Source organism: Amblyomma maculatum, chromosome 9, assembly GCF_055883805.1.
Source record: "Amblyomma maculatum isolate TAMU_Amacu chromosome 9, ASM5588380v1, whole genome shotgun sequence".
NCBI lineage: Eukaryota > Metazoa > Arthropoda > Arachnida > Ixodida > Ixodidae > Amblyomma > Amblyomma maculatum.
Window position 1 is genome coordinate 33552042 of NC_139352.1, and position 24835 is coordinate 33576876.

Sequence of the window (24835 nt, forward strand, 5' to 3'; positions counted from 1 at the left end):
GTTTTGAGGGCCGCAACTTGCGGTCTAAGTATCTATATTCATAGTATATATCTGCACCATATACAAAGTGAGTAATATGAATCAAGAAAGTGATAGAAATGTGGAGAGGTGTAGAAGACTTTCTGTTATTTGGTGGCCTTTAACTTGCACTTATAAAGAAAACATGTTATGCTGGGGGTAATTGTAGGCACAACAAAGAAAACACAGACCACAGTTTAAAACAAAACCTCTATGTAACAGGTGTTGGTCATGTATGCTGAGTGGATGGGATAATGTCTCCACTAGTAATTACCGAATGAGCTGTGTCTCCCACTTTCTCTAGCATACATTCAAAAGTTGCCATATTATTTCCGAGACAAATAGCCGTAAACATAAAGCCCGCTTTAATCAACCTAGATGTGTATTATAAAGACCTATCTCATTGTGATATCCTACGAGGTATTAGAGGCCTATATTAAAGCAATTTTCACCAAAGATAGCCTTGCAATTCAGTTTCCTAACTTGACTGGAAATATTTTAAATGTGAGAACATATGAGGTGGGTTCGCAAGACCTATAGGTTTATTGATCTGCCTAACGGGGGAAAGAATTGAAGAAAATTTTAAAACAATATGATACTAGTCATTTACCGAACCTCTTTGCCACTATGATGGTTTCAACTGAAAAAAAAAACATTTATATCTGAGTTACGTGAGAGCTACATCTAAATGTATGTTGCTTTGTAATTCAAATCTATTGCGCCCACACCGTAGTTTTTTTTTTTTTTTTTAAGCGGCTTTCAGATTTTCTTTGTTATGGCTCCTTGAGATAACCGTGTCGCGTGTTTGCATCCGTTGATAAGCAGGTATTCTGAAGAAAATGCCTGTACGAAAAGAATGAAATTATCTTTTTTATTGCAACACCTTCATGCAATATAGCTGGCTTTTGGTGCAATGCGCATTACATTCAAGTAAATCAAGTTATCAGCGAAACCAAAAGGGCAGATAAAGCAGCAGCTGAAGGAGTACCAATTCTTAGTCTGCCGCGATCCTGAATCTTCAATTGGTGCCAGTGCTACTGAAAGACACCACTTTTTATTGGAATCGCAGCAATGTTTAGTATGAATTGTTTGTGTCACCATATTTGCGAAAATTAATTTAGCAGCCCAGACGGCCGGCGGAGAAAGTCTGGGGCCCAGCGATGGGGCTTTGATCGCCTTCGCTTGGCTCTGCTCTCCGGCGAGGAGCGTAAGCTGGCTTACGTGAACATGCTCCCTTGCTCTCTCTTGCGGGATGATAAAAAGTATGCGAATATTATGTGCCCTTCTCTACTCCTGCTCAATGAAGCGTCACAGCCGAAAACTAGGAATCACGGAAAGAACCGCATCAAGGTTTGGTGATCTGTAACCTTCTTAGCCTTCTAACACTCCAATTGAGAGAAAACAAGTACCTTCCAAAATCATTGCATCAACGGTAGCTGAGCACATGTATTAAACACTCGAGGTATCCTAACGGAGAGCGCATCTGTATGGTGCTACTCAAAAATGCACGATGAGCGAGTTTGGTCTCCATGTACACAGCGGCCTGCCATGAACGAAAGCGGGCGCCGTATATGCTACCCGATTGCATTTTATCATTTCAAGAAAGATAGCGAGGGCTCGCTAGGTGCGGAGGAGAAACAGCGCCACAAATGAACGATTTAGAGTAATTGCAAGGCGCAGTATCCAACGTTTTGGTTTACAACCCAACCGCGCTGTGAAGAAAGAGGAAAACATGGGTGCAAAAGAAGAAATAAGAATCGTAGGAAGCGCTGCGACCTAATTTCAACCAACTGTGGAGTGTTTGGCAGCACTGGAATTGCACAGGAGAGTGTAAGAAGGTACAAAAGCAACCTAGAGGGAGTTTGCGCTTGATCCAGATAATTATTTGCTATTTTGTATTCAATTATGAAAGGCGGAGTGAGTGAGTGAGTAAATGAGTGAAAGTGTTTATGGTAAAACAGGTGCTGGTTGTTTAGCGCTGTGGCCCACGCTTTCGCACCTCGGCTGTTTGGAAGATCAATTGAATGCTGTCGATCGGCCGCGGCTTAGTGTGAAGTGTCATGTTTGTGCAGCATCTCTCCATTCGCGTATAAAGTTGTGCTTAGTCATGGCACCTGTCAACACCTGTCATGTGGAGATTTCGAGCCACCTACCCGAGTTGTGCTAGCAGCAGGAAGCATTTGCTTAGAGATCTCTTTTTTTTTTTTTATGAAATATTGAACCCCGTAAAGTTTTGTTGTCCACGGTCCCGACGCCGAAGTTAAATATTTACTCTGCTTCAAATGCTGAGATACGTTTATATTTAATGACTGTAAACATTTGTGTCAAGCGATGGTCAATGAAACGATTGTTTAAGAGAGGTAACTGTTGGTTTAGCTGGTGTTTGGACATCACGAGTATATTATTGTTGTTTGCCTTTTTTCGAACGTTGGCGCAGTCCCTCAGCCCACGAGATGTTCACGCGAACGTGTCCAGTTTGGAAAGTATCAACCCTCATGGAGCAGTGCTTCTGGCCTACGCAATCTTGAAGACGGAAAGTGAGAAATGTAATCCTATATCAGCAATAATCAAGCGAAAACTCCTCCACGACCCGGGTAAGCAAATTAAAAACCTTCTTCTATATCACAAAAATTACTACAAATCATTACGCAAGGAGCTTGAGAGGCAACTGTGCATTTTGGTGGTACATGTTTTTTTTTTTATAGTTAGCTTTTTCTTCTGTCCTGGTTATTTTATCTATTTTTGTCATCTTTAAAACTGTTTATTCTTGAACGAAGATAATTTTAAGATATGTACTTCTTGAAGATTTAGCCCTTGAGAGTTAGTATTAAGCCGGCGTGGATGCTGCCTCCTCTCCCGGTGACCATTTTTTTCAGTCTTTGAATAAATGCATCGGGGAATATCTGGATAGAAGTCGCCACATATAGTCGTTGCATAAACGATTTAATGCCCAATGAAGTGTTTTTTAATATTTGTGGTGTTTTTGGACCGTAATATATTATAACAGTGTAAAAGCTGACAATGGGTACAAGGAAATAGCACGCGCTTTCGGCTGTGTTATGTCACTTTCTACAAGCACGTTGAAACTTCAACTCTAATCGCTTCCTGAAAACTTAGGGCAAGACTTAAGCTTCATCTATAAAAGTACGACGCCACAGCTTTATTGACTCGCTTTGCGTCTCCCCTCACGTATTCTTGTTCGACTGCATTCATTTTAGAGCAGAACCTTTATTGCGGTCACGAAACATCAAAAGGTTATCTCCTTCCGAGAAATGACTTCCGGAGAGGCACGCGGAGCCGGCGCTCACTTCTTCTTCTTCTTCAATTTTGCACCATCTGATACTCCTCTCTCTTCTTTCTTCACATACCTGGCAAACGTATTTCACACCGCTGCATACCTGCACAAGTATACAACATCGTCGGGCATAATGCCACACAGCCTACCAGATCACTATCTACCGCTTTGCTTCATCGCGACCGCTGCCCATCTAGCTCCCTGTCTGGAATCTCCTCGTTCACAATTCCCTCGACACCTTTTGTGTCATCTAGAGCGGGCTGTGGAGTGCTCGTGGTTCGCAGGCCGCCATGGAGCATTTAATCACTACTAACCATGCCGGACAATGCGTATCTGAGCTTCCGCTCTCTAATCTAGGTGGAGCCAGGTTGGGCACCATCAATTGCTTTATTTTGCATAATCACTAATCCCTTATTTTGTGCTTCTTATATGTCACGTATGCTCACAAGCATGTAGGTGTATGCTACCACATCATAACATCGTATTAAGTACCACATGACATAGATAAAGACCTGCTTTATTACACAGTAGCAATGCACCTCTGTGGCATACGTGTACACGTCAAACGTAATACGGTGCACCTATCATTTTGATTTGGTTCATTTCTTTTCGACACCAATGTTTATGACGCATTTGGGATTTTGGTTTATAATGGAGAAACAAAAATAAATTGTCAAACCTATCGCTTGTCATTTATGCCGAGTAGAAAAGCGGAGCCAATCCTATGATCATTGTTTACCCGCAGACACCGACGTGTGCAAACTCACAACATTAGCACGCCCTTACTGTCATATTCATAAAGATCCGTCATTTCATCAACGAAACTGTCTGCAGGCGACCACGTTCATTAAAAAACAATGAACGGCCAAAGATCTCGTCTTTTGCTGAACCGTTTTTATAAATAACCCAATGGGCTAATACGCAGCAAGTGAGAATGAGCAGACATAAACATTTTCGATGCAATAAGAGGAATAAAACAAACTGCGCGTTTCTTATATAAGAAATAGCGACAAAAACAAAACAAAAACAAAGGCTCAATACGATATAAATCTGAGCATCATGGTCTGTTCTAATCTTAAATGAATGTTATGAAGTTACCATTATCGCACGTATTGCTTTACGAAATATCATCCTTATGAGATGCATAAGGTCTACAACGGTATCTATCATGCTTCCAGACTAAAGGGCTGTTTTAGGAGAAGTTTGATTGTGCGCGCGAATTTTGCTTTAACCAGTCAATATGAGGCATAAAGAACTAGAAGCTGTTCAACTCAAAGTGTAGGGAACATTTCGTGACAAATACAAGCACACCAACGCCACGTCATTGCTTGCAGTTTATTTTGTCCTCTTTATATTCCCATACAGTGACTCTAAAATTATGCATCCTATTTTCTCTTCCCAGGCACACACATTTTACTACAGCCCCTACAATTTATATACCCCTGCGCAAAACCACGGTCACCCGATCATTCACAGCCAATACCATGGGCGTGAAACAAAGCACATTTTCTTGAAATTCAAGGCTCGTAGAGAGTGCCCTGCGGTATTTGTTCATCTACAGAGCATGCCAACGTTTGAATAATATAATTTGCCAGTTCCGAATATTTAGTTTTACAGCTTTTATTCGTTATCTCAACATATATGTATGTAAGTCAAGGGTTTGTTGTTCTCTGTTTAGAGATATGCATATTAGCAAACTGGTCTCTTTACTCGCATAGCACTCATGTCTCTGGCATAGGATTTCGCCCTCCTGAATGCTTGGATAAATGAATTCAATATGCTTATGCGGACGGTGATGCCCTATGAGTCTACACATATTTTCCATACCTTTTGCATCCAGGGGTGCGTAGGCTCTTGTCTAGGTGCGCACTCAAGTGCATGGAGGTACTTTTATGACGTTAGGCGGTAGCTGTCTATTCCATAAAGGCAAATAAATTTTGTGTTCGCCAGCGTAACAGCACTAAACGATACCTCATTCGCAGCAATTTAGTCCTATTTTTGCATTATCAATACCTTGTTTAATGAAGGAAATTATTTGCGCCACGTCATATTGCTTTAGCTGATGAGAAAAAAAAAGATCATGATAGAGGGAAAACCCAGTTTGTCTGGGATTAAGCCGCTGGTGATGCAAAGCCTTGTTCGAATTTCTTGCTAGATATCCGGTGTAATGTACTTCAAGTGGGAATCCGTGAATCAACATCAGAGCATGAAAGAAAAGTACTATTCATATCTGTAAACATTCATTATTGTGATTTCCTCCGAAGTGAAGGCACATCGAAAATATTAGAACGAGAATAATAAACAACGATATGGGAAAGCACGTGCCCATTTGGCAATACGCTGCCATCTTTGTTACACGGCCGTTTGACCAGCACATGTCACACCGAAAGGAGTAATTGTTTGCCTGCCTAGAAGACATTTCCAGCTCTTAAGAGCTAGCAATCCCTTCTGTGTAGAAACGCAAGTACTTCAAACAAGAACTAGCAATTGCACAAACCAAGCGGCATATGTCGGTCGCTTTCGCTAATATAATTCGTTAATATTGACTTTCAGCAATGCATCTTGCTCCGGTCCATTCAGAATGACAATTTTGCTTGCCCGCAACGCTTTTCGTGTTACCTTGGTGATGAAAAATATTCCCGTTCTTCTCTTTCCGATGCTCTTGCAGCACATAGCACGCGAAGTACGGGAAATGAGCCTAGCCCTTTGGTGACTGAAAGCACGGCTCATGCCCTGCTTGTTCTATTAGCCTGCAATGATAGTGACACCGAGACCATCCAAACTCTCGCAAACTGGCTCGAACTGCACCGCTTGTCGTCCGATACTCCAACACACGTGAGTTCTCGGCCATTGCTTCAAGCATTTCGGCTACGGCACATTTAAATTATTTGTACTTTCAGCAGGGCGGTTTAACGCATGTTCGTGAAGGTACGGGAGCAAAAGAAAATGTACACAGACGTGTATTCTTGTGCACTTTAAGTGAAGCGAGTGGCCACAAGTTTTGCGGAGGGTTTTCTGTTCGCCTTTCAAACTTGAAGACTGAAATCATAGTAAAATATAATTGTCCTAAGGCATTATGGCTCAAATAGCAATATACGCAGTTATTCATAAAGACCAGCACTGTTCTTTATGGTATGGTATGCAATTTAAATCATATAACATACACAGTAAACATTGGTCAAATATGCACAACCCATTAGCAAGATACCTGATTTGCTCAGTGTTTTATATGCATCAAAAACACGTTGTCATTTAGAAGTGCAATTCTTTGTATATTGCGAGTACATGTTGCAACAGGAATATTATATTTTTCAGACATTAACGCGGCCAAGGAATCTTAATGAGAATATTCAAATTCTCTATGTCTTTTATTTCAAGTCTAAAAAATCGCTCCAAGAAATGCCAAAAGTCATGACCGGAATTCATCCAACAACATGCATTTAATATAGATAAACAACGTTAGTATGACATAGGGTGTTTTGAGAGAAAGTGGCATGACTATTGAAAATAAATATTTCTGATGTTTTCTAAAGAAACGCTCAAGCCTTATTATAGAAAAAACATAAAAAGCTTGATTTTCGCCCTTGAATACTTTGAGGAGGTCAAATTTAAAAGCGCGTTTTTGCTTCGCTATGAAATGTAGGAAGAGGGGTCGAGAGGCACAGCAAAAAGAAATTCAAAGCACAGCATTGTGACACCGGTGCATGCTGCAGTTTTAAGGCTAATGCTCTTATGCCCCTGTCCAGCGGTTGAGCCGCGTTTCCTTTGGGGCCTTTCCCAGTGTAATAGAGCGAAAGACAGTCACAAACCACGAGAGCCAGGAGCTAAAGAGAATTTCCACAGAATTTCTCATCAGAAGAGTCACGCGCTCTGCGGCAGACCTATGCTGGCTAATCGGTGTCGTGTGTAAATAGCGTTTTATATGCTCTTTATTGATTTAGTTAGGGTGAAATGTTGTGTGTCAAAGCCAGGCAAGAAATAAGAAAGCTCTACGGCGCTCGTTCGTGGGTCTTGTGAGAAATGCTATTTGGCTGTGGGAAAAATAGAATGATTTGCAATTTTCCATACATTATTGCAAGCGACTTTCAAATCCTTGCCTCGGTATATACAAAAAAAAAAAGAACGCTTATACAGCTGGACTCAAATCTCGCACTGTAGAGTATAACAATATCACATCATTTTTTAAAATAATCTCCGCTCTTTTCAAAACTACACAAAAACTGAATGTGGATTAAGCTAGTCATTTGCATAACATTTTATTAGCATTGAGAGCATGAACACAAAATTTCTTTGAAGAAGGGCTATTTTCCAAAAAGATATTTAAAAAAAAAAGAGTCACTCTTCATTTTGTCCAGTATGAAATGGCTTCCCGAAGTCACAGGTGCAAAAAAAGACAATTGAAAGCTACCGGTCTTTTTAAAACGATATCCTTCCTAAACAGAGGTACTCAACAACGTCTTGTGGCATTAACACATATTTAACATTGAAGAAAGAATCCTTGATATTTGTGATAGAATGAGGCGATCGTTCGCATCTATTTTATTTAAATCCCCTCAGTTATTCAAAGTTTCATTATTCATTCCCGTATTACCTCTTACTCGGTACGTTATAGGCAGTGGTGAGCACAAGCCAAATATTTTCTGCTGGTAAAACTCAAACTCTTAACTTTTCAGCACTCTGTTGTAGCCCTGGAGGCGCTGACTGAGTTCGCACTCAAGTATCAACAGCACGACATGGACCTCACTTGCAACGTCAGTCACAGTGGTAAGCGCAGCTTCCAAAAGAGCATACGGATCAAGCGGGACAACGCAGCGCTGTTGCAACAGCTCGACGTGAGTGTCCATACAATCCTATCGTGAAGTGCATGGTTAGTGTCTTACTGTTGTATGCTTCAGAGCTGCATGAAGCTTTCGACGGACTGAATACAGATCATGCATCGTTGCAGCCAGTTGCACGGAGTACACGGGCCCCTTTGTTTTGCTCTGTTCGAATGACCAGCCCTGACACAACAAACGCAATGATCCACTATGAGGCCAGGGTTGCAGAAGAAAAGGCTTTAGTATCCTGAAACGACTTTAGCCTCTGTAAAGGCGAAACATAGGCGCCACAGGTTGTACCTAAGCTTTGTCTACTAGCACAATTTCCATACTCGAATGCATCTAGTGTAGCAACAACTTTTCCCAGAGCTTTACAACACAACAGTAAGCTCTGTGGCCAGATAAATCATTTGTATGCCACCAGACTACAGACCTGGTGACAGGCGAGAGTCCGCCTGCGATTCGTTGTAGTGCTTCTTGAGTGAACTTCAGTTACGCGTCGAGAATCTACTGGACAAGTGTCCCCAAAACCGACTGGTCTTTCAGCTGGTCAGAGGCTAACCAAGCTCGCTACGTTGAGGGAGAAAGTGGGGAGTAAGGGATAAAACAGTTACAGAGCGGGAATTCATGCAGTGCTCCAAGTCTTCACAGGGTTCAGGACAGTTGGGGCATGCGGGAGAGCGTCCATAATTGAAAACAACCCACTAACGCCATTAGGATTTAGTGCTTTAAAAGGGCATAGTGTACGATATTTGCGCCGTTGTCAGAGACATTTAGAATTGTTTATGAATGGCGGGGATCAAGCGTGCTAAACAACCACAGCTGTGTTCATCATTCGCATGGGCAGAAAAATATGGCTGTGGCTTAGCTTAGCTATGCCAGGATACCCGTAACGAGAGGTACGTTTCCCTGAGTGAGCTTGTTGTGTTCATATATGTTTAGCAATGAGTGAAATTGGGTATACACATCTCTTATTCATTTTGCTTGACAGAGACGAAGCCTACCCGAAGGTCTGTGAAGTAGCATGCAGTGGTCTGAATGTTTCTGTATAGTATTTCGATTCGGCAGAGCCTCCAAACGCAAAGTCTCATACATCACATTACTCACCTGTGTCAAGTTCATTTGGTGCCACAGCCTCTCGCACACACTAAAAACGTGTCCAAACGGATTGTTCGCAAAGTCTGCTTTTAATGTCCAGGTCGAAGATGCACTTTCGGAAACTCGACGTGCCTTCACATCCACATGACGGGCCTTCACATCCTCTTCTGTTAGTTCCCGTTGCCTAATCTCTTCCATAGGCCCTATCTCGGCAGCTATCTTGAGGATAACAGCGCGGAACACAGGACGGGAGCACAAGATTAGAGGACGACACAACGAGCGCTGACTTTCAACAACGTTTATTTTGGAACACCCTCAGCTTCTTATACCCTAACGCCACGGACGCGTACAGATGACTTGCACATATTAGCAAAGTTAAAAAACAAAACAAAAACATAGTATTAGATAAATAAATACACGTTCCACATAACCTTTTCTTGCACACAGCGTGGTGCACTCTCTGAACACTCATGGAGACGATTGCACATTCAGCAGTTCGATTTCTTTTTGTGTTAACAGCAGGGACGGTTTGCTTACACATCGTTCCTGCAGTCTAGCTATCTCAGCGGCTTCAATTATCTCCCGAACCAGCGCCTCAAAGGCGCGGTAACTGTCTCACTTGATATCTGTGGACACCGCAACCGCGCCGTAAGGGAAGGGAGGAAGATGGGAGTGAAAGTGGAAAGAGAGAAAGAGGAGCCGTAGTGGAGGGCTACGGAGTAATTTCGACCACCTGGGGATCTTTAACGTGCGCTGACATCGCACAACACACGACGCCTCTTCGTTTGCACTAAAGCATACCGACACCAAAACACTAGGACCGACTCGGAGAGCGAAAAAAATGACGGAGAAAAAGGCGCCCTCCGTACATGGCTTCCGAAGCTTGGCCGCGTGATGCCATGCACTCTCCTTAGCTTCTTTTACCTTCATGGGCTCTTATATTCCATCCATTCATCCAACCGAGCTCCACCACCGCCTTCGTCTTGCATACAACTTTTGCCCACCACTGTACATTCGTGCGACTCCAGGTACAAGCGGGGTGGGGTGCTTTCTCCTTCAAAGCTCGAAAGTGGTCTAAAGTTCCCGCCGGGTGCTTCGTGCTGCCTGTTAAAGACAACATACCATTAACCGCGAATGCAACTGCTACGCGTTTTGATGCCACTGGTTCCCTCCAGATAAATAAAATATGAGTAGATTTAATTAGCAAATCTTCCCCATAAGGTAGCCTTAACATTTCGCTCAATTTCCGATTGTTTCCAATTATGACATTTAAAAATTTACTGTTATAAAATATATATACTGTATATATTAAAGGTGGTATTGGTACCTCAAGTAACTTCACCACCGTTTTGGGTTGTAAAATATTTCAAAAGGTTACGAGGAAATTCTGCCTCGAGGGCCGATGACATTGCGTCAACTAGACGGTCAATCCAATTTTCGGCTTAGTAGTAAACATGTTTCTTAGAGCCCGACCATTAGTCTTAAGGGGTGTGCTGTCACTTCTCTTATCTGCCCACTGAACCCTCTCGCGGCATACAGAGATATGCTCCAACACGTCCGCTTAGCAAGACAAACATTGCCTAGACCCTCTATATGACGGGATAAATCAGAGTGTAGCCTCAGGTAGTTACAAACACACTATATTACAAAAACTCAGCACAACTGCATATTTTTAGCAAGAGGTTTGTTCAGTTGAATATATATTTTACGGCAAGAGTGCATACCTCTGCTATACAGCATAACCATACCAAGAAAACCAAGCCGTACCCCGGAAAGAAAACCCAAATTGGGCGGATAGGGAGCAGGCAATGTCGAGCTCCAACCTCGCGACCGAAGTGTCTTTCGTTGCGAGAGGTCAGGCAATTAAAGGCTTGAACCAATGGAGTCCCGGCACAAGGCTCGATCAATCGCGCAAACCAACCCCACCCCATAACCCCGAAACCATTCTTTGAAATAAATATCTTATAAGGTCATTCCATACGAAACGCCCCAGGCCCAAAAAGCGAACACCGTCAACTGTTCTAAAAAAAAAAAATGACCATGTAGGCGATTTTGCTAACAACCTTTGTCAAAGAATACGTTTCGAGAAAAAATGTTTGCTAATGTGACCGCTGTTTGAATTTTGCACAAAGAAGCAAGTGTCAGCTAGGAAAAAAATATGTTTAACCATTCCTAAAACAAGATGTAATGATAGATATTACTTTCAAATATTTTACTTGCACTGTTCTTTCATGTGCATCTATGAATAAAACCATGCTATAGAGTTTCGCATAAAATTCTGCATCTAAATTGCAAAAAATCAGAATTTTTAGTTAATTAATTGCATTAACCTCGATAAAGCGTAAACAAAAACAATTTTCACGCTACTTTATTTCAATGTTTTAAGCGCCTTGAATCATTCAGTTTTTTGATAATATGTTTCTAATATGAGCAAGTCTTCTTTTTATTCAGTCCTTTTATTGTAATAAAGACCTTAAAGATGAAAACATTCAAGATGGCTTGCTATAGACATCGAAATGTTAGCTTTTAATATAAAATATTTATTGGAAGTAAATTTAGCTTGACGGGCGATTTCGTTTTTTGCGGTTCATAACCAAGGACACCGATAGGCACTGCCAAACTGTGATATCCCTGAAAACATACTATTTTTACCGCCTAATACAATGGTGCGCATAGGCACTCGTTCCCTTTACCAAGATAACGTCTGGCTGTATTAGCTGCACATCCATGCAAATACATAAGTGATGCATTTTCGTATGGTCGCCCCATCTCATTTTTCGACCCTTGGTCGCACATCCAAGCAGCTCAGACACCATCGGTGTAGGCGGTTTGCACTGTGCAGCCAGTGGCCAGCTTTCATTAAATCTGTCTGAAGTGTACAAAGGACAACTTACCTGTTGTGTCAGAGCGGAAATAATTCATCAGTTTTTTACAGTGTTTCCCAAGTGGCCATTATCACAGACTTCATTTTTATTACACTTATTATCTTTGTTTTTCATTTTCTCATCGACATCAAATTAGCTTTTCTACGCTTGAATCGTTATTGCCAGACAAAGTAAGGTCACCTTAGCTCTAATGTCCGTCTCCTTACTTGAATATCTTGAGTATTTAAGTGCTGTAAATTTTCAGAGCCATGTTGTGTAATCGTAGCCGATTTTCAGTTGTTGAACAATGATGAGATATGACCACGATCAGCCTGGTGAATTTTGAAGGCAGTCTCTTTCGTGCTTCTACTTCGAAAATTTGCAGCATTGGTTTATTTCTCTTTGTATCATTTTGACTTAGGCAAATGCACTCCTTTGTTATTTACTGCCGTGATAATATTACCTCTATAGGCTTCCTCTTGTTGCCACACCTTTCAGTGTTCCACCTGCAGCAATTTGCTTTTGAAGTTGTAAAGAAATCTTACACTGAGAAAAGTTATAGTCCTCCTCGTAATATTAGTGGTTCAAGAAGATATATTCCGTCGCTTATTTTCATGAAGCCCCGTTAAAAAAATTATCTTCAAGCCGATGTTTTTATATCCGCGACTATTGCTCTGTAATTTGATCATACAGAACATACATGTGACTTAAATAAGCTCGAAGGCAGACTTCGCTCTATTGCTTAGCTGTTGACTCACGCGTTGCACAAATTGGCTGCACACTCAATGTGCCAAATATAATATTATTCGGTAATATAAACTTGTTCTGCATGGAAGTCACAGTTTGACAGTGCCTGCCGCTGTCGCTACTTATCGACTTCAAAAAAGCCTTCTCACATCAAAGAAATTTTAATCGCATAAAATCTTCTACATTAAAGCGAAGGCTTCAGTTGGAATACTGAGTCAACTTGAGTACTTTTATCACGATGCTCTTCATTCGCGATACGGGCCTGAATACAAAAAGGTGACTTTTTAAAATTCATAACAAACCAACTCACTGAAACTAGTTCTAACATGGACTACACTAAAGAAAGAAAGCGCACAAAAATTGCTTCGTATCGCATTTTGGCGGGGTTAATATGAAAAATAAAACCTAGAACACCGCGTTCCATACAATTTCAGTCAACAAAGAAAATGAGCAAAATCTTTATATTTCTCTATTCAAGAACTCACCTGAAAGTACAACAAAAGAGAAATATTCTGAAAAAATATTTTTTCACGGTTGATTTAGAACGTTTTTCTTATTGCAGCTTTTTTTTCGTTCACGGAAACTTCAATAAGCGCTTACGGCTCCAAACATTTTTTTCTGGAGGAATATACTTTGAAGTTCTTTCGCTCAATTGCCAACAAGCCTACTTTTTTTCAGAAGGATAGGTGGAGGGAGATGCTTTTTGGATCTAAACGGTTTCGCAAGGTATGATTCTAGGCCAGTGGGGTTCTGGACTGAAGACTCCAACCACCGCTACATCCTAAACATTTTCATTAAAATAGGTTCCCCACCACTAGGTGTTAAAACTTCCTCGCGTGGTTTTCTTGCTTTAAAGTCATGGCTGTGTCGTCCAATCAAGATTATTCGCTCTCAGCGAAATAGGCAGGTGCTGGCATTTCTTCAACACGGGATCATTACTCCATCGTGTTCGCACTCTACTATCAAGCTCGCTTATCGGCTTGCGAAAAAAATGCCTTAGCCATGTGGAGGTTACAGACAATTGAAGGATAGAATATTTAATAGCTAGTCGAAACGCTGTACGCTGTACAATCTCTAGTAAATTCAAGTCTCTTTGCACAGATGTGTGATTTTCCCTACTCTGTTCAGGTTCAAGACGTGACAGGCAAGTTGCTAGTCACAGCGAACGGCACCGGAAGCGGACTGCTCTCCGTGAGACTCAAGTACAACGTGCTCCTCCCACCTGAGCTCGCGTGCAGGGTAAGATGCCTCTTTAGGCCGCGAAACAGGTTCGATTTGTGCCCTCTAACTTATTGCGTGATGGTTCGCAAGAGCTAAATCGAATGCTAGGCTCCCTGAATGACACAAAATACAAGCGCACCCCAACAGATAAAACGCGTTCAATGTTCGACTAAAGAAAACATCGGGGAATTTTTTTTTTTTTTTTACCAGAATAGGAATTCTTGCAGTACTTTTTGTCCATCTGTTTCGCTGCAAGGAGGTTTTCCATAAAAATGCTGGTTTCTGCATGCTTAGATAGTAATAATGACGTTATTCTGAAAATAGCGGCTTGAGGTTGGTGCTGCATAATACTCAGAAATGTGCGCGTGTGTTGTGCCTCTTCGCTTGTGTTTGTGTTTGTTGCGCCACATTTCTGGACCTTATTCTGTGAGAAGCAGCTAATCAATACTGAAGAAATATAGACATTTCCGTTGAAATTTCGGAACTTACTCCCGTTAAGTTTAACAAGGACGCTGTCGACAGCCGTGACTCGTTAATGGGCAAACGTTCACTCATACGATCAAGCATGTAATCCACTTTGTTGAAGTCAAAAGCAACAAGTGGGGTGGCTTCAAAAATGCCTACCGCCCACACACGTGACAGATTAGTTTTTTTGTTTCCAAATATGTTTCTTCCTTTTCAGTTCAATGTTTCTGTTCGAGCCGCCATTCACACTCCGGAGGAGAAGAGCGCTAATTCCTTAGATTTCCCAGAGCAACTTGTGCTCGAGCTATTAGGAGAAAATAGGGGTAAGAAAACATACCTTCGTCACGGCGCTTTCAATGAACGAATAAGTGCGCCAATATTTGTATCATTATTTCTTCACTTTTATTCCACGACAGCACGTCGTTCAGCCCGTTACAACTGGTCCTCGCAAGGTGAGCAATTATTGCACATTTCTGGGGGCAGTTCTTGTTAAACGATTATTTTTGGAAACCAGGTGGCATCAAACACTTCACATTGCCATCCCCCTTTTTTTTTTTTTGTCCTAAAGCGTAGCCTGGCAAAGACGATACTGCGATTTTGCGCTCTGAGAAAACCCTCTGCAAAACTCAATAGGGCGTCAACACTTTACAACCTGGGTAATAATTTATACAATATATACCGCAAACACGCATCCTTTAGAAGCCTTGAAATACAAATAAATGACTAGGAAAATAACATTCGCACTTCACCTCTTGAGAGGAAAAACAATTCTACCTGGCACTTCACTTAGGTCTTATCGCTTCTGCAGGTAGAAGACGATTACATTGAAACGGCGTGCCATTATTCTCAAAACTCTTGTAATTTCGCTTCAGTGCAGTGAGGATTAGAAATCTTGTCATGAGAACATGAGCGAATATACCTTGCGGCACCTCGGTTCCAATGATCGAACCAGTTTTCGCTAAAAGCTGGGATGGGACACTTTGGATGCAAGAAACACAAGAGCGAAAGTGGAGCAGACATATTACGTTATTTTCGAATTTCTGAACTATCTCTGAAACTTTTTCTCTAGAAAGTTTGGCGCTTTCGTTTGACGGAGAACCTATATCCGTACTGCCATCTTTTAGCTCTACTTCGTAGCTGACGGCATCATGTAACTTTCTCGTGTTAAGATTTATTCCTTCCTTCACTTTTTTTTATTTTGTATATATATATATTGTTGCTGCAATCAAACTCGAACTAACATTGGCATCCTTCTATGGCCGCAGTGTAGTATCACTTCAAAACTGCATTTTCTTTTCTCACTGACAGGAAGCAGGGGTTCTACAGCCCCGCATAATACCTCGTCACAGCAGAGCAAGCTGATTTATGACGTCGAAGTCTGCGCACAGTAAGACTCGTCTTCATTCTATATACAGATATATTCAACAAGCTTTCTTATTGTTTTCTTCCCGATGGTGTTGAAATCTGCAATGTGCCTTTATTTTTGTGGCAAGCCTCGCAAAATACGGCCATTATTGTCAAAGTTCTATCCAATGCCATACATACGTAGCGCCAGTGTTGAGGATGTAAGCCGTGAAGGATAGTTCGACAGTGACCCAATCAGGCCGTTTAAAATGTATGTGAACTATAGTGCTGCTTAACTCTTACCTCGGTAATTAGTTGTAAAAAAAATGCCGGAAGATACGTGAGTACTTCAGAAAAAGTCTTTACGGGTACATGCTCAAAGGCAGTTAGAAACCTGAACACAATTAGCAGAAACATATTATCTATTTGGAATGCAGCCATGTAACCTCATGTGCAGTAATGACTATGTTTGCATATAACTACAGGAACTTTGGTGACAATGTGATAAGCCAATGCATATGCTTATACTTTGGACACATATATGGTAATTACACTGTCATTATTTATAGCTTGCTGGGGCATGAAATATCTGTCACTGCATTTTTTCAGGTACCTTAGCGAGTCGGACTCTAACATGGCGGTCATTGAAGTTGGACTTCTGAGTGGTTTTGTTCCAATTGCAGACGACTTGGAAACGGTAAGAGAGTTTCAGTTGTACCGCTCTACCGGAGCTGTGCAAGAACTGTGTAGGCTTCTTAAGCATTTGGTCCGGAGATTTCAACTTCGCATTGGCCGACTACGAGTTGAAAGTCAGGAGTCATCGATATTTTATCAGTTAGTTTGATACTTGCATCAAATGGCCAAGAGTTACCTTTTTAGTTAATAACTCCACGTCACGACATTCACGGTGCAGACTAGAGATATAAAAGTTTAGGCAATTTTGAGTTTTGAAAAAACCCCAAAGAAACCTTTTTACGAGGTACATAATAAATTAACACAATGCGCTAAGTAAGGCAATATGTGCAGTTTAGTACCATGTAACACCTTCAGTACGGTCATCGCGAACGGCCGACAGAGTGACTTGTCAGACGCGAGCGTCACGTAGCGTTGGCATCTGGAGCTGAGAGCTTGAGACAATATATCATTATTTTCACGGCCTGGCAGTGGCAGCAGCGTATTTTAATTTTAAGCAATCGGAGTGAGTGCGCTCTTGACGGGCCAGGGTCGCTGTGTTCCTCTACCGGCAGCAATCATACATGCGGGCGCTGAAAACCCGTTGCACTTTACTTATCTCGTCAACCTCAAAGCTGCCGCTTAAAAAAAAAAAAAAAACTATACGTTGGAAAGGCATGGAAACCGCCAGATAGTGGTGATTATCTGATTGTATGAAAATAAATATGCACGTTAGAGTTGTTCAACTCCTTGATGCCTCAAAATCCCTTTTAAATGATACTGGCTCTTTGAGATTTAAGGTCAAACTTGAAAGCCGCGAGAGAAGTCGCACGACATATCGTCAAGCGAGCTGCGACATTAACCTGTGTGCTTGTACTAAATCACTGCCACGAGCGATAGCGGCAACGTAAGCGCGTCAACAACACACTGAACCCCGACTCCCATATGCGCGTTATATTAGGTTGCGCTACAGATATCGTAATTCGGTGCATGCAGAAGCATTTTCTCGGCATCCTCGGACAACGCTTTGCGGCAATGCTGTCAGTTTAGGCCAAGCTGCCGAGTATTCTAGTTAAGATTACTGAGCGCAGCACATTCCAGTGAGATCAAGAAGTGATTATTTTTCGATTATTGTTGACAAATGCTTTGCCTTCCCGAAGACTGCTGTTTCGTTCCGTGATGTACATTTTGGTTAGCACTTTATAGGCAATTAGAAAGAAGTCACACGCATGAGTCAGCGCCCTTCACACGGTGTGAAGCGCCCTGCGGACATCAGACTATCTCCAATGCCTATAGAAATCGGTGTTACGAGGACTTCGTCTCCACAGAGCCCCTTTAGAGCCAATTATATATACAATACCTGGGAGAACCCAGCGGAAAGCTCAAAGCGCCAAGGATGATGAGCAAGCTATCGAAGTAGAAAATCCGTACTCTTCTATAGAAAGGCTTGCTGTGAAATGTGATAGTTGGTACCTCAAAACGATGCCCAAATGGGGTTCTCGTCACTTTCATCACTCATACCGGTTTCCATTGGGCGAACAAGAGCACTTGTAGCTGCACTAAAAGTGCTCTCGCGAGTTTCGGCGCCTGCCAGTGGTCGAACAGGAGCTGTAGCGTTGTGTTCTATTGGCAGAGGAAGCGCGCTTTTGGGATCCCGAGAGCCCCTGAGAGCAGTCCTCGGTGCTCCGTCGCCAGCGGCGGAGTACAGGGAGAACGGAGGAAGTCACGCGACCTTTTTGACCTCACTTCTGGTTATTCGCCCGACCGTGGCCCGGAGCCCGGGCAGGACAGGTCGAGAAAAATGGCGGAAGAAGGCAGCGGTGGCGTTCGGTCGACGGATGCGGGCAACGCGAGCGCGGGGAAACTTTGATCACATGACGCCTGACGTCACGCGCTCCCCCTCGCTATGCTGCTCGAAGAACTGCGTGAATGTTTCGTTGGGGAGACGAGAACGCGCGTCCCCAGTGCTCTTGTGCGCTGCTCTGGCTGCTCGTTGCTCTTGCTCCTGTTCTCCCAATCAAAACCGGTATCATACACCAGAAATACGAAGCACTGAAAAACAAATGATGAAAAAAAAAACCACTTCTAGAGCGCAGCTCTTTGGCGCCCGTTCCTGGCTTTCGCTTCGACGTCGGCCGCGTCGGCCTCGTAATAAGCTTCACCCCCTTTCATCCCCCTAGTTCGAGCCGGTGCTTCGGCAAGAGTGTACCCCCCTCTTCCTGCGTGGCGGCGAGGTTGCTCTCCGGTTGCCGAAGCGCCGGCTCGATATCTGCGGATCACGGTGCGTGCATCCCTTCCTCACTCGCTAGCGGCGTCAGCGGCATCAGTCAGTCGCTGCTATCTGTTCATCTCGCAACGTTCCTATAGGCCCACGCGCTGCCTCCCGCAACTTCCCAATAATTCAATTGCTCTCTTCATTTCTCCTACACCAAAGCTTCTTTCATGACAGCCAAGAACTGTTAGTGGAGTGTTTCTGTAAGAATAGGTGTGAAAATTAAAAAAAAAAACGTTGTCTGTAATTGTAGATAAGTGTCTAGCTCGAAATCTTTGCCTGAATCTATCAAAGAAGTGAAACAGGTGGTGACCTGCGCTCAAATTTTGCATTAGGAAGTAACGTAATCGTTGGCAATTTTTTCTGCTTCTTTCAGTGAAGTAATAGTGTGTAAGTACTTTACAAATTTCTTGATAATATCTCCAGCATTTATGACTTTTTGCTTTCAAGTTTGGTGCATAATTTGTTTTGAAAACAGCTGCAGCGTGCCTCAATGAACGGCAGGAGGCAATTTTTTGTTGAGCGTTTTTTTTAACCTTGAACGTCTGCAACGGTCAGCTTAGTGGAAGGCTTTAAACAGTTTCGATTATATGGAATTCGTCCACCCTCACTGAGATCCGACAGTACACGGACGTTCTGCATTTTGCAATATTGAAATGCGGCCATGGTGAATAGGATCAAACCCGGGGTCTCCTTGCTCTGCAGTCGAGAGAGCACTTATCGGCTGCGACAAATTCAGAATTGTGAATAAATGTACAAGATTGCTTTTGACAGGCTGTCTTGCTCTGATTATTTTATATTAAGGCAATGTACGCGCCAGGCTCAGCAGGAGAAAAATTAGTTTCTTAACCTGGGAATTAAATTGAAGAAAATGGCTGAACTCGCTGCCACGCGAAGCACGTGACACAAAGTCACCAAGACTTCTGAGTGCGTAACCTGTCTTCTCCGAATACGAACATTCTTGATGAGCGAAACTAGTTATTTTCTTTTCGGGATGATTAAACAACACTTCTATGAGGTATAGATTCGCTGTGCTATAAAATGGACGTCAGATGAAACGAGGAAAAAGCATATTTTCACTCAGCAAAGAAGAACGTGCTCGTGCGAACGAGCGGCGGTTATTATGGTATTCTCCTGTAAAGATTAAGAAACATCTACCCATGGTGTTGTATGAAAGCACGTTCTCAGTGAAACTGGTTGAAACAAAATGGAGGGAGAATACATGTACTATAGGGTTGAGCATAGATTTTATAATGCGACGAGCGTTACAAAGTGCCTGTTCTTCATGAGCTTTTGGCTTGAAGTCAAAGTTTACGTTAATGACAGAAGTTACCAGAACAAGGATTGCTAATGAGCAACGGCATTGATTTTCACAAATGAGGTTGTACAGAATAGCACCTTTTATCCAAATAACTTTAGTGGGCTGCGTCTCTTCTAGGTCGCATTACGGCAATCACTCCAGAGCTGCTGCGCAAAATTGACGTAACCTCACGGGGCTCTAGCTTCATGGTTAGTTATGAGTGATAGTTAGGTCGACTCGAAGTGCACGCATGTAAATTATCACGCAAAGGAGACCTTGAGCAATTCATCTTACCAAAATTTTTGACAAACCGATGGTACGCGGCGAGGTACTCTTGAATTTGATCGTTACTGCACCAGAATCGTTATTACACTGGTAAAAAAAAAATCGCCACAGTCTTCATGCTAAAAGTGAGGCAAAAACTCGGAAGCCCTAAAATAACGGCATATTGAGAGACAGCGCCAGAATCTACAAGCAGCTTCAGGTAATTTTGCAAGATATATCCTCCTACAATATGCATTGTATATGTAACTGACAGCCCAAGCTTGCTTAAGAGGCTACGATAACATTAATTATTGCTACTCGTGCTTTTGAGCAAAGACGTCTGGGCTGTTCTTGCGATGTCCTTGATTTTTCCAAACTTTCCATTTTTCCACAAAACGAATTATGTTTTAAGCCGTTCACAGCTTCCGGAAATTTCTCATTTCTACATAGAACTGGCGTTTTACCCTTGCTTTACACGTCGTAGGGCGAATTTTGTCAGTAGCTTTGTACTGACGGAACTGCGCCTATGCACCATATTGTTGTGCGCTGAATACAAAACTGTAAGAACAAATATTTATTGTATTTCATCCTTCGCTGATGAGCTTCTTCATAGATTGCGCATTTTTAGCGGTGCATAATTGCACTTGGAACACTCCGGCGAGAAAAAAAAAATGATGTGAGAAAATGTAGAGCTTTCTGAATATTTGTCATTGACTTGCCTTAATATACTTCCGGTTGCAATTTTCAATTTTATTAGAAGTTCTGTTCTGTGTTGGAATTACTGAGATTCAATCGAATACTCACTTGAAGTCTTTTTCGAAGCTACTGAAGCTATTGATTAGCCGTTTTGTCCACACAACTGGCGGTCACAACGGCTTGGAAGTGACATCATTGTGCTGCTAAATATACTAAAATCGCTTTTAATACTCTTAGGCATTTTAGACATGCATATACCTTATCATATTTAAAGGGCTAACAAATCTGGGGGCCCCTACGTTATGACTGTTATCGCATGTATTATTAGTCGTTAAGCGAACGTGCACGACAAGATGATTACAAATGCAAATCCCACAAAGAGAACGGTTGTCATGAATTGAGGGCAGAATATGGATTTGCATTTAAGTACAGTCGCTCCTATGAAAGCTCACTGCGATGAAATCAAGAATTTTCACTCTTCTCTGAACGAGCTTTATCATGCACGATAAGGAGGCAGTGGATAGAGAGTTATAACAGGAGTTTTAAAACGGGCATGGCAGGCCTGAGATTCTATTCAGTACAAGGCGCGCAGTCCTCTAATTGACTTACTTTTTCATTCTACCTGGCTAGCGCGCTACACCTAAGCCTGATAGGGGTTTAGCATTATAAACAAGACATTGCACACATTTTGGTGGCAAACTTGTATTATTTTGCTTATACTGTAAGATTGTAAGAATGAAGATTGTAAGATTGTAAGAACATTGCAAGAATGAAGGAATTATTTCTGCTTTGAGGCGTAATTTGCGGTTCTCTATGCTGTTCATTCTGTTTTCAGGCCAAAGTTAAAAATCAACTTCTGGCTAACTACGTCGTCACGGAAAAGAATGTAATGCTGTATTTTCACTGGGTAAGTGCCAAAAAGAGGAGCGCGCATTGATTATGCTGTACTCTTCATGTAGCTTACTCACGTGCTCGGGGAAGGCTCGTCTACGCGTTTCAGAACCGAGCTTATGGAAGCAAGGCTATGAGAACCAATGCTGAAGAAACAAAAACGCAGCATGCAAATGCAGCTTTTGTAGCTGATTGGGTTTTCCCGATGTTTTGTAAGTGGGATGCATTTCAGTAGCAAAACGGGTTCTTAACACTTTGTGGTCAGTGCAGGATTGGAAGTCGTTTTTGACGCGAATGTTGTTGCTGACTACACACCCTTATTCATTTCGCTGTAAGTTTTGTTGGGCCATTCGTCACGAGTGTTACATCATGTGAATATCGCAGTGCTGCCCTCTAAGGGACATGCTCCCAGCGTAATTGTCAAGTTTAGTCCGTACAGTCGGCATCATTGTTATGGTGGCCTTGCAGATACCATGGAGAAACGCAACTTGTCTCAAGTTCAGGACAGAACGCCAGCACGTAGTCTACAATGTGCAATCAGCTCTCGTAAAGGTGTACGACTCAGATGACCCGAGTGAGTCCCACTGCCTCCAAGGCACTTCATGGATGCGAAGAGTACTTGAAAAGCTAATGGGTTGTGCGAGCTGTTACAATACCCTTACGCAGATTGTTTTGTTCTCTGGATTTCTATTCTAATAGTACTCAATGGGAAGTTACTGGTGGGACGTCCTCTCAAAAATGGAATTGGTAAACCGTTCGCCGCAATGAATGTACTATGATTCACAGCCGCTTTATCTGTCAGGGCCATACGGTCGCGACGTCCAAGGACACGTCCTACTGTAGCTCAACAAAAGCTTCATCATAGGCTGCAAGTTAAAGTCCTCAGCGAACTTTCTTTCTAAAAGAGGATGCAGAGGGATGAGGAGGTTGTAGATGACTTTAGGTTGACAACGCAGGTATGCTATTTCTTTCAAAATTTTAAAACTTGCACCTAGCTTTTCTGCATGTGTGTAGCGTGGTGCACATAAGTTCTTAAAAACTTTCCTGCTTGCGGAAATTAAGTGCTTGTCGACTCATTTATCCTCTGACAGTGTAACTTTGGTTCTGTCTTCATCAGCACATACATGCACGCAATTCTACGGCCCCGACTCGACCAGCCCTCTCCTCAAGCTGACCTGCGACGCAGACGAGTGTCGATGCGTAGAAGGTAAGGACATTTCGTCAGTCAAAATCTAGGCGTGTCAACATTCCCAGTCGAAAATAAGTACAGAAACTTTTCTGTTGTTACGACAGGATTTCTGTGCGGTTTTTGACGGGAAACTTGTGACAACAGAACGTTCTGTAGTACATCAGCAATTTCTGTATTTACGACAGAAAAGTGCTACAGAACTGCAGACAACAGAAATATACTACAGAAAAACTACACAACTACAGAAAAGTACTACAGAACTACAGAAAAGTACTACAGAACTACAGAAAAGTTTGACGTTTACGACAAAACTACAGAATATTTTGCCGTATTTTTGACACGGTTCTGTAGTTTTTTTCGACTGGGTTCCAGGAGAGTTTTTTACAGAGTTTCTTTAATATTTCAAGAAACGAACCGCAGACCGCGAAAACAGGTTATAGATATCTTCTGAGTAACATAAGCACTCACATTACCTAAAAACAAAAAACAAAAAAGAAACCACGCCGCTTATGAAACAACAAAGACTTGAAAAAACTTAACAATATAGAAGAGAATTTCATCGAGACTCTTTCAAGCTGTTACATTAAATTTATTCATTTACCGTAGCTTCAAAACTTAACAGGGTATTCTGGGAAGAACAAGACCACGAAAACTACGAAGAGCTATCAGTTCAACTTTATGGTAACACACGCTAAAAATGCTTCATACTAACAGTATCCACACATTTTTTTTTAAAGGGCCACTGTCCAGGGAAGGCCCTTTTAAGCAAAGGAGCCCAGTGTTTCGATCAGGCACCGGAGATAGTCTGTGCAAAATGCTACAGTGACACGCGCGCCGCAAAGCATCGAAAATACAATTCAAAGCTCCCTCATGCTCTCCTTTGAGAAGCCAGCTTCACCGCTTCCTGCGCTGGCCCGACGGGCCCCGATAATGACGTACGTACCGGGAACGACGTCCATTGGTCCGTCTCGCTGACTGACGGGAGAAGGATGGGTGTCTACCGCTCGCAGCGCGCTTTTCCCTCGCCACGGCCAGGCTGAATCCAGCGGCGCGCGCTCCCTCGACCGTTTCTTTTTTTTTTTCGCGCTCGCGGAGAGCCACGCCCCACCTCCCGCCAAACGCGGAGGAGGAAGGGGAATTTGTATTGCGGAGGCTAGACGACCTCGGGCAGGAGAGTGAAAAACCTTTGCGAGGGAACGGAAGGAGAGAGGCATGACAGAATCGGGTGATTGCGGTGGCTGTAACTGCGTTATTACTCTTTTCAAAAACATTTTGCGGCCTTGCGTTCTAGGGGCGAAGTCTCACAGTCACCGGGGAAGAAAATATTTTCGACCGGAGGGTGGACAGTGGGCCTTTAAGTAACTGCGAGCGCTAAATCTGCACGAGACCTAGACTCCGATAGATTGCGTGTTATGGACAGCATTCAATAAGGTTTGTGACAATAGCGCACCTACTTAATAAATAAAATACTGCCACCATGACAGCAAAAGCATCTGCTCATTCCAAGGAACCAAATTCGTATGGCAGCTTTCTCCCAATTTTTGATTGTCTGGATGAAACAAAAAATTGCGGGCAATAATTTCTCAAAACTGCATATACGATACCCGATATACTTGGTGGGGAGTGTTGTGGTTGACCACTCGTGTCGGCGAAATGCGTTAAAGTTTCCCCTTTGCATTGTT

General features: G+C 42.5%; 1 protein-coding gene across 1 annotated transcript in view; it reads left to right on the forward strand.

The window, feature by feature from the left end:
• Positions 1-24835, forward strand: part of LOC146178797 (complement C3-like) — a 126102-nt gene that overhangs the window by 91888 nt on the left and 9379 nt on the right. Inside the window, exons 27-37 of the mRNA XM_084578557.1 lie at positions 2456-2612; positions 5982-6148; positions 7987-8145; positions 13968-14078; positions 14743-14848; positions 14942-14977; positions 15834-15912; positions 16479-16566; positions 21909-21980; positions 22433-22538; positions 23082-23171. Coding sequence (XP_084434683.1) covers positions 2456-2612; positions 5982-6148; positions 7987-8145; positions 13968-14078; positions 14743-14848; positions 14942-14977; positions 15834-15912; positions 16479-16566; positions 21909-21980; positions 22433-22538; positions 23082-23171 — 1171 coding nt within the window. The remainder of the gene's footprint in view (positions 1-2455; positions 2613-5981; positions 6149-7986; positions 8146-13967; positions 14079-14742; positions 14849-14941; positions 14978-15833; positions 15913-16478; positions 16567-21908; positions 21981-22432; positions 22539-23081; positions 23172-24835) is intronic.